The sequence below is a fragment of the Gopherus flavomarginatus genome, chromosome 8, assembly GCF_025201925.1.
Source record: "Gopherus flavomarginatus isolate rGopFla2 chromosome 8, rGopFla2.mat.asm, whole genome shotgun sequence".
Classification (NCBI taxonomy): Eukaryota; Metazoa; Chordata; order Testudines; family Testudinidae; genus Gopherus; species Gopherus flavomarginatus.
Genome location: NC_066624.1, coordinates 91,434,608 through 91,445,623, shown reverse-complemented (window position 1 = coordinate 91,445,623; position 11,016 = coordinate 91,434,608). Strand labels below are relative to the sequence as shown.

At 39.8% G+C, this 11,016-nt stretch overlaps 1 protein-coding gene across 1 annotated transcript in view; it reads right to left on the bottom strand.

The window, feature by feature from the left end:
- Positions 1 to 213: 213 nt before the first annotated feature.
- RSRC1 (arginine and serine rich coiled-coil 1) overlaps positions 214 to 11,016 on the bottom strand; it is a 355,820-nt gene continuing 345,017 nt past the window's right edge. Inside the window, exons 8-10 of the mRNA XM_050963724.1 lie at positions 10,239 to 10,345; positions 8,790 to 8,936; positions 214 to 3,908 (exon numbers count right to left, since the gene is read on the bottom strand). Of these exons, the coding sequence (XP_050819681.1) occupies positions 3,816 to 3,908; positions 8,790 to 8,936; positions 10,239 to 10,345 (347 nt within the window). The 3' untranslated portion in view covers positions 214 to 3,815. The remainder of the gene's footprint in view (positions 3,909 to 8,789; positions 8,937 to 10,238; positions 10,346 to 11,016) is intronic.

The window sequence follows — 11,016 nt, the reverse complement described above, 5'->3', positions numbered from 1 at the left end:
ATATACACAATTCCTCCGGGTAAGGTTTAAGGAACACTGGGGTTTGACAATGTGAGGAATGTTGGACTGCTGCCCGCCATACTATGGCCACTTTGTAAGTAAAACTAAGACTTCTGTCTCCAGAGCCATCACTCTGGTATCATTCACAAATTCTAAATTCATTCGCTGTTTATTTCACTGCATTCTCTAAAATAGGTGAAACACCAAACTATATGTATGTAATCACATAACATTGTTTATTGTATGCAAAAGGCAGAACAAGAGAAAAAAATAAGTACAGACCAGCATACATGAATTATTGTCACAAATAATGGGTGATAAAGAGTCATCAGAAGTGCATGTAAGATAAGAGTCAGGAGACATTACAATTCACCAAGAATTCTTATGGTTTAATTTAGTTAGGGTTATTTAAAAAACAATTCTCTCTTTTCCTTTCTCACTCCAGAACCCATTCCACCCCCCAAACTGCATTGAGAAACTAAAACGGAGAGGAAAGTAGGTCAACAAAGGAAATTGAAGCTCTCAATGGTGATTTTTAAGGTTCAGGATGAAAGGTGCCTTTAGGATTTCAAGGAAGTGAGGCCATGGGGACAGGTATAGATATGACCTGATCCCTGACTGCTAGCAGGAAAAGAAAGCAGCACATGGGGAGAGCTAGTTAGCAAGAACTTATTTTTTGGCCTATTCAAGCCCTTAATTTGCGTTCATTGGTTTGATTTTCATGCCCACATCGTGCATGTGAATTCATAGCCAGCCTGTCTGATTTGGAAGCATATTTAGTTTCTCCCTCAGCTGACAATGGCTCACAAACCAAACTTTTGTTGAATATAGATATATTTTGGATATATTTATATTGGGACCAGCCTTGTAAAATGGTTTTAATCAATAAGATTTTCAAAGTTCTTCTTATTCTTTCACAGTTAGTAATACACCAATATTTATTTCTAATGTTATTGTCTGCCCGCATGTATTATTTCTGCTGGCTGAAGTGTCTGCCTTACATTGACAGGAAAATTAATAATTTATTTAATCATTCATAGAACATTATTCACTAAATGCAAGACAAATAGGATATGGGGAGTTTACACAACCTCAATCTTGCAGTCTAGTCTTAAGTCATGTCCACAATATTCAACTGTTAAGACCCCAAGGATTCAGACTCTGTCCTTAAGCAAACTTTACTTGCCTATTTAGAAGCAGACTCAGCGCACAGAGTGAGTTCACTACCATCCAAGACCATGCCTTACTAGCAAACTTGGTAATTCACTACTGACTAATAATGTTGGAAATTGTAGTGTAAACAGGAGTTGAGTGTTTTTACTGTATTGTCTAAGGTGCTAAAAATGCCCAAGTCCTGTCTACACTACGCTTCCACTGTTGCTACAAGTGGAGCTATACCACTGGTAAATTATGGCTATGAAGTTTCCTTGTGTAGACAAGATTCCAAAATGGTGAGAACTCCCAAATGTCCATAAAATAACCATATGCCAGGCTCATCCTCTGACAGCATTAAAGAAGACTGGCACATGAATTTTACAGAGTTCCATTAACTTTAGAATGCTTAGTGTTTTGAATGGTCCCAATAGTCAGGTACAGCAGGATACCCAGTGCACTGTTAACACTTAACTGCATCATAAGACTTAAAGGATAAGAAGATGCCATTTAAATTAATTTAAAGCCCTCTCCACCTAGCTATTGAGGCTATTCAGCAGGGTACATTTAAAACTATAGAATTTTGTACAATTATTTTGTTGGTTACCTGTATCAGTAATCTGCAAATGGTGCTATAAAAATCTAATTGTAGAATGATGTGCTGATCATCCCAAATGGTGTCTGGGGAACTTCAGCACAAGATTTTAAACAACTTCTTTTCCTTCTATTGCAGGTTTAGTGATAGCTATTCCCATCCAATTGCGAGATCCAGCTCTCTATTATGCTTCAATATGGACTTTGCGGTTGATATTTCACTACTGATTGATCATCAGTAGCAAATGAGCTCTGCCCACACAGGTACATCCCAGTTTTTCCATTATTGAATGATTTTATAACTTTTCAGAATACCCTGAAGTTGTAAAAATGCAATTATAAAACAAATACATCTAATTCAAAATAAAAACATTAACAACATTATGGAACTGTGCAATTTTGGATAATGCAGGAATTTTGAGCTGAACGTGGCTTGGAAATTATTATAATTATTTATAAAAGACATACAAGTAAATTAGAAAGAGGACAATGCCAAATAGAGAACTTTTGAAAATACTCATTTTGACCACTGTTTCTTTGACCATTAATGCAGCTTCTCTTCATTTAGTTGCAGGAGACTTGATGCATTTAAAAGTAAACAGTTATTTTAAACATGCCCCAATGATACTTTCACTGTTGTTAAAAATAAAAACTGCATCCCAACATATTTTAATCCCTCCTTTTCCCCTGAAAAAAGGCATAATCTACCTAAGGGTAGCTCTCTACAGTGTCTTTTTGAACAGGTCTGGGTTATGGAGAGGTAATATTGAAAAAGTGACTGCATATGCCCACGGCTTGATGCAGGTTATTTCCAGGTGATTTGTCCATAGATGTTAGGTTTACATTTCTCCTTCTTTAACACAAGTATTTTGACTACAGATGTGTTAGGTACCTCAGAAGAGCCATTTTTTTGCATTTAATTATGTAGCTGACTGATATGTTTTTGGACAATGAATGGAAATTCAGATTTGGTTTTGAAATACACTAATCGGTGTTCACTAGAGGGAATAAAAAATGGTACTAAAACTTTAGCACTGCTTTCCCTCATTCTACCAAAAATATTATGACTTTTGATTTAATTTGTTCATAAATTGAATGGTACCCCAGATGTGACTAATCTTTCATTAGCAACGTGTTTTAAAGGACGATTTGGATAACTGAAAACTTAATATTCTGAAACACTCTTTCCATCTAGTTTTGCGAACTGCAGATACCATTTTAGTCTTGTTCAATATACTTCTGTACAGGTGCACACAATATATGAAGCATTTCCCATTAATAGGTCACACACAGAGCTGACTACTCTAAAATGCCAAACATTTTAAAACTGTTTATGAAATGCATTTCTTTAAACCAGCTGAAAATCTGCACATTTGGGTTTAAAAGGGATAGCAGTACTATTTATCATACATGCTTATTGAATCTTTATGAGCATGATGGCAGTGGGAAGATGCAACAGTAGAGTTAAACCCAGTGTTTCTTTCTGTTAAAAAATACAGCCTCATATTTTCATTCTAGTTTGTCTGCCCAAGACATGCGTTGTACTGGTGAGGAACAGGGTAAGGGCCAGGACAGCAGTGGATGTACAGTTCAGCACATCTCTTCAGCAGCCTCTGCTGGCATGATGCATGCAGAAGCCCAGATTAAAAGTTGCTTCTCCCCAGGAAGACAGTAGTAGCAATACCACAGGCCCTACTTTGAGCTGAATCTCTCTTGGGGAGCAGGAGGCCTTGATGACCCCAGGAGATGTAATTTATATTGTCCTGCTGCAGCACTAATACATTTGGCCCTAAGTCCTTCCCCGTTCTTTGACAGTCTCATCTCTTCATTCATCCCTAAAGTGCTACCTGTATACACATTATTCTGAATATTGAATACATGTAACTCACAATGAATAAAAGGGGATAATGAGTGAGAGTAACGCATGTATCTCCATTCAGATGAAACTTGTGTTCTCTCTTGTACAACTCACATGTACTTTTTAAGAGATGTTAACATTCAAACAATTTTACAGGAGAATTTTCTTAGCCTTCATGAAGAAATTCTGTATGATGTTCACTGTAATTCACTCAAGCCACAGGACTGCCCATCAGCCTTTCTTGCCGAAGAGCAACCAATCTCTGGAACCACTTTTCCTCTGCTTCTGCCTTCTCAATGAATAGCTGTAGAGGGGGAGGGAAGAAAACTAATTTTAACCTTCTGTTGTTGACTGGGTTTTGATAATACTGTATTGATACAGATATTGCATATTTCACTGCTCTCAAAAACAAAAAAGTGCAATCAAACACGGAAATGAAATACAAAATCTGTGTTAAAAGGTTGAGATTTTAATCAGATGAACATCAAGAAATTTAAAGTTATGGCTTCCACAGCAATTGCAGCTCTGTCATATTGTACAGCTAGTATATCTATATTGAACATATGCAATATAATACAGCAAAGTACTATAAATTCACCGTGTATATCTGAATTAGTTGCTGTAGAAGCTTTATATTTGTTTCCTTCTGTGTGACTGAAATTTCAGATATAAACACTGCATTAATATAGTTCTTTGAATTAAATACAATCATCCTATGGCGTGGATGGAAGTAGGAAACCACAGCTCTGTGCTAAAATGACGGCAGAAATATCCATTAGCAGAACTAAAAAGCACAAACATGAGATTCCACTTAATTAGGAGTGCATAAAATGTGTGAGCCAACTTTCACGTTGATATTGGATTGAGGTGGGATTTTATAATGTGCATGAGGTCAGACAGAATTCCCACAGCCAGAAATCAGGCCTGGTCAACATGGGAAAGTTGTACTGGTTTAATTAGTTTTTAAACTAATTTAGTTAAACCGGTTCAAACTCTTGTGTGGACACTCTTATTTCCATTTAAAAGTTTCCACACAGGAGTTTGAACCAGTTTAGCAATATTGATTTAAACTCACACCTTAGTTTAAACCAGTTTAACTCCCTAATGTAGCTAGAGTTTGATGGTATTTGGAGGGTATGTCTACACAATACTGCAATGTAAGCCTGGGCTCAGGCTCAACCACAAACCTCATTTCTGTCTATACACAATTCTGTCTGACTCAGGCCATCAGGCCCTCTAGCCTAGACCTGCAAGGGGGCCGGGTTCAAGCTCGAGTCCTACAGGACTCGAGCCCAAACTTCTCCGTCATTTAGCATGGATGCAATTTGGGTCTGGGCCCTCCCAGACTCAGATACTGACAGTCTGCCAACACTATCCCACAATCCCATGGGAAGTGTCCTTTGTCCTTCCTATCCCAAGACGATCTAGTTGACTCCCGGGAAATGGAAACAGCCCCCGATTCAAGTACAGCTGCTCGGCGTTTAAGCTTCATTTTATCTGCTGAGTTGCAAGCAGAGTGAACCTTCTCCTGCATTTGTAATGGTCATGAAAGCAGTCAGATTTTGGTTAATCTTTAGTGTGAGGTGAGCAAAATATTCAACTTAGCAAGAGTTCTAGGAACGATTGCATGTACCAGAAAATAGCGAAGAAGCTGGCAGCGCTGGGGATTCACCAAACTGGTGGGCCAGTGCATGGGACAGATTAAGTGGCTCGAGAATGACTACTGAACACACAGGGATAAGAACCACACCTCTGGGAACTCACCGTCATCCTGCCTCTTTCACAAGGAGTTTGACTGGTGCTGGGTACTGCATCGAGCACTGAGCCAATAGCGCTTCATGACAGCCCAGTCAGCTAGGATGGCAACCTTCTGACCCCAGAATCCAGTATCCAACTGGAAAGGAGTTAGCAAGTACTGGACCAAGCTGCCAGAGTGACTCTGGTGCTCACCTTGGTCACTGAGGAGGCTTTGCTGCTGGAGCAGCTGCAACAAATCATAGGTCTCTCTTTGGAAGAGCTGTTTAATGACTTCCCTCCAGAGGAGCAGCTCATTGTGGAACCAACAGCAGAAACACAAGAAGCAGAAGTAGTCCCTCAGCCTAGTAAGTTTCTGGCTCAATGTCTGTTGTTATTAATATAAGGATAGGAGGGGTTTCTGGTTTATGACCCCATGCAAAATTTATTACAAGCCACAGGGGTGTGTCCACCCTGGCAACACTCCCTCTTCCCCATATCACTGCATGGAATTCAAAATGGAGACCAGGAAGTGCATGTCTCTACATCAAGCCATACTGTAAATCCACAGTTCCTGCCACAGGCCCTCTGTTGGTGGGAATCATGTCCCAGCCTGTCTGTGAAGACAGACTCCCAATAAGCAGAAAACCCTGGCATCATGAAATTTTCCAGTGCAGCCTACACTGGCATCCATAAATTGGCCTCTGTGGTCCACAATGACTGCATAACAACGGAGTAGTACACTTAGTGGTTATGCACTCATGTGTTCCTTGAGGAGGGTTGTCATAAACAGATAGCTAAGGGTTAATGTCTCTTTCACCTGAAGCACCTGACCAGAGGACCAATCAGGAAACCGGATTTTTTCAACTTTGGGTGGAGGGAATTGAGTGTCTTTGTCTTTTGTTTTCTGCCTGCCTGCTTTCTCTGAGCTTTGGAGAAGTAGTTCTACTTTCTAGTCTTCTGTTTCCAAGTGTAAGGACAAAGAGATCAGATAGTAAGTTATATGGTTTCTTTTCTTTGGTATTTGCATGAATATAAGTGCTGGAGTGCTTTGATTTGTATTCTTTTGGAATAAGGCTGTTTATTCAATATTCTTTTAAGCAATTGACCCTGTGTTGTATCATCTTAATACAGAGAGAACATTTGTACTTATTTTTCTTTCTTTTTATATAAAGCTTTCTTTTAAGACCTGTTGGAGTTTTTCTTTACTTCAGGGAAATTGAGTCTGTACTCACCAGGGAATTGGTGGGAGGAAGAAATCAAGGGGAGATTTGTGTGTTGGATTGCTAGCCTGACTTTGCATTCCCTCTGGGGGAATAGGAAAGTACTTTTTGTTTCCAGGATTGGGAACAGAGAGGGAGATTCACTCTGTTTGGATTCACAGAACTTGTGTCTGTGTATCTCTCCAGGAGCACCTGGAGGGGGGAAGGGAAAAAGGATTATTTCCCTTTGTTGTGAGACTCAAGGGATTTGGGTCTTGGGGTCCCCAGGAAAGGTTTTTCAGGGGGACCAGAGTGCCCCAAAACACTCTAACTTTTTGGGTGGTGGCAGCAGGTACCAGGTCCAAGCTGGTAACTAAGCTTGGAGGTTTTCATGCTAACCCCCATATTTTGGACGCTAAGGTCCAAATCTGGGACTAAGGTTATTACAAGGGTAAACTATGGACGTGCGAGTCCAATCAATGGTCACGATGCAGTTTGAAAATCCCATTCTCTCAGAACCAGCAATTTCTTCAGGGACATTGTTTGTACCCACCACTTTTGAGTAAATCACTTGCCTGATTGCCTCAGTAATCTCCACCCTCCTTTTATCCGCAGTTGACCTGCCAGCATCAAACTGGTTAGCAATGGATCTTTAGCAGTCTGGAGTAGCCAGCTCCCAGAGAGTTATAGCAACCTGCTTCTGGACTAGTATGGCCACCCTCATGCATGTGTCCTGATGTTGGAGATCAAGACAAGCCACTTACAAAGCTCCAAAAATATAGCTTTCTTCATGCAGAAGTTTGGGAGCCACTACTGGTCATCTCATGTCAGTATGCACTGGTGGCCCTGCTCCAGAAGGACAGGTCTGCATAGGGGGATCAGCTGCTATACCAAAAATCCTGAGCAACCTCAGCCTGTTTGAGTCTTCCATTTCTGTTTCATCCTCCTTTTCCAACAGGTGCCTTCAGTAGTCAGAAAACATCCACAGAATGTCCACTAGCATCTCATGGATGCTCTTCTAGTTTCCCGAAACAAGAGTGAAAGCCCAAGCAAAAGAAGCTCTTCAAATGGTAACTCCTCCATGTTGCTAGTTCTGGTTGCTGGGGGCATGCAGACTCAAGAGATGGCTCAGCAGGGGATGTTGGTGGGATGCGACAGCTTTCTGTAACATGCAGGGTGGACAGTCAAGTTTTCCCACGCTGCATTACGAACCCAGGGCTAGAACAGCCATAGTTGGGGAGGGCACAAGGAAGCCCAGAATCTGATAGTTTGACTCGGGTCTGTGTACTGCAATGTGGATGCGAGGGCCCAGTTTGGGGCCCAGGTCCAGAAATTGTAAACCCTAGGATCACAATTAATGTAGATGCTCAAGCTCTGGGCTGACAAACCCAGGGTCTGTGGACTTGAGTCCCACTAACGCTGGGGTTACATTGTAATGTAAGCATACTCTGAATCACACTGGTTCACTAGTTATCAAACCACAGAAACTTGCAAACAGTTTCCACTGACTTTTCATAGATTTGCACAGGGACTTAAATTGAATTAATGGCTTTAGAAAATCTCTACAACTCTGAAAATGTAGGAATTTTTAGGGGATAGTGTTTGATTCATTCATTGGTTGTATACAATGTAATTTGTATATTTCTCGCTCTCATTTTATACTGTATATTAACTGGACATGTAATTTAGAACGGATAATTATCTTATGGGTTTAAAAAAAAGATCAAATGATTTATGAAGAAGCAGGCCAAAGAGACTGCTCCAGTTATTACTCAACAGAGGTAACTTTTCAAAAGGATTGGGTCATACTTTTCTCTATGGACTCTTAAAACTTCCATGTTTTCATCACATCATTTCTACTATTTTTCCTCTAAAGCTACAACAACTTCTGCCATTCTCTGCTCAGGCATCTCTGTTACAGGGTCATATAACACAGCAGTAATAAGTACATCCTGGATAAATGTAAGTTAAAAGATAGATATATATTTTTTAAGGCAGACTGTCACTCATTCACTTTAAAATTTCACTTTCACTCAGAACAGTGTTGGGCCCATCTCCTAACACTTCACTGTTTTAGATTATGTGGGTTATGTGATCCTTTTCCAGCCAATGGTGAGCTCATCAGTAAATAGTCTTTGGAACCTAGAATCTTTAACAATCAACACTGCAAAAGTATTAGTTCATGTGACCTTGACTCCACTGAGTAGACCTTGTTATTTCAAGGGTGCAATAAATATCAACACTCTTACATTTGGATGCGCTAAAGAGTTATCATCTTGGTACTTTATGGCAGTAGGAATGTTGCCAGGTGCTATTTCTTTTTCAGTATTAGGCAGATCGACAGTTCCCACTCCTACAGTTGCAGGTTCACATTTTAGTTCACCAGGTTCTATTGACTAAAAGGAAAAAAAAACAACATTTGGATGCTATCAAGGATGTGGAATACCATTCCTGATAAACACCGAAGCATTATAATATACCTTTGCATTCAACTTTCTTAACATGTTCAGATTACAAGCATTAAATAACGAATCCACAAAACAATCATCATCTTCGTACTTTTCAAAATGGATAACAGGAACTGCCTGCACATGTCAGACTGGTAATATGAAGTGAGGGAGAAGTACTGCCAAGTAGGAAAGCAAAAGAGCAGAGCTGCTGTTTTTTTTCCCATAGAGCACATTTATTGAAAAATTGTGTGAAACTTTTCAAGTAAATACATACTTGAAAAGACAATAATTGTACTCTTTTCAATGGACCACTCAGTGCGGATTAAAAACATTCCATTATCTCAATGGAACACTCATTTGCTTATGCACTCTCTCTTATAAAGGGAAGAGTGTGTGGTTTCTGAACAAAGACAGAAGCCTGGTCCACACTTAAAAATTAGATCGACCTATGTCGCTTAGGGCTGTGAAAAATTTTGCACGCTGAGCACCACAGTTAGGTCAAAATTAACACCAATGTAGACACAGTTAAGTGGACAGAAAAATTTCTGTCCATCTAGCTACTGCATCTCAGAGAGGTGCATTAACTATATACAGGGTTTTCCCCTCCATGTAGGAAGCATCTACACTACATGCTGTAGAGGCATAGCTGCAGCTGTGCCACTGTGGCGCTTGTAGTATAGACATAGCTTCAATGGCCAGAGATAGGTCACAATTTTTAAACCTGGATGTCTTAAGTCATATTTAGGCACTGAAATAAAAGTGGCCTGATTTTCAGAGTTGCGGAGCTCTCTGAAAATCAGTCCACTTTTATTTTGGTGCATAAATACATTTTTAGAAGTCTAGCTTTAAAAATGTTTACCTTTTATATTAGTACGAACATAAACTACCTTATTGCCTTTGCACTATGATTTGTCTAACCCTCGCCCCTCCCTTTTTCTTTACACCTTTGTGTTCTGACATCATGACTTTTTAAAAAAATGTTCTAAATAACCAAACTCCTAAGCCGGGCCTTGACCATCTTGCCATTTTGACAATATATTTCATCTCATCCTAAACTCTCATGCATTTCCAGTCCTGTCACTCATCCTCACTTCAACATCAATTCAAGTATTTATGTACATGTTTGAACTCTGATACTGGGAATGAGGATTGCCAATGTGACGTGTCAAGGGAAATTGCATTAATGCTGCAGCTTCCACCTGGCACCCCAGGCAGGTTATACACGAAGATAGGCTATTGACAACTTACCTTTTTGACTTCTTTACTTGATCTGAATGTCTGTGGAACAAAAGAGTCACTTTCAATAGCTTCAATTTCTTTTACTCGTTTCACTTGTTCTACCAGGGTGGCTTGGTCTACAAAAGAGAGGATAATGTCAGTATATTTCAGTGTAAGCTTATGATCAGTGCTGTGCCTAAGCAATACTATCTCTAGATATTTTACTATTTATGAAACATGTACTAGGAAAAAACCTTCAATGACAGCTAGAATATTCTGTTACAAGGAAACATTCCTGCTTTATTAAGAACAAGAAGAGTGATTACGCTGTAATTGCTTTATTCATTATGCTGACATAAAAATGTGCTACTTACATGTTAACAGTGCCAGAACTGCAGTGTTTGGATGTATTGAAAAAAACAGGGATTCTGGAATAGTGTGGTTTTTGTAACAAATGTCCATTAAAAGAGAAAGTTACTTACCTTTTATAACTGGAGCTCCTTTGAGATGTGTAGTCCCTATCTGTATTCCACTGTGGGCATGCAAATACTCCATGCGCCCAGAGCCAAATAATTTTGAAAAGTGTGTCTGCTGGTCTGCAGCTACACCTTGGTTCACCTCATGCCTCTAACTGAGGAGATAAAGGGCAGGACAGACCAACCACCTCTCCAGTTCCTTCTCCACCTTGAATCAGACAAGATCTGAAGCAGAAGGGAAGGAGGGTGGGTAGTGGAATATAGATAGGAATATAGATCTCCACTTACTAAAAGGTAATTAACTTTCTCCTCTTCTTCGAGTGCTGGTCCCT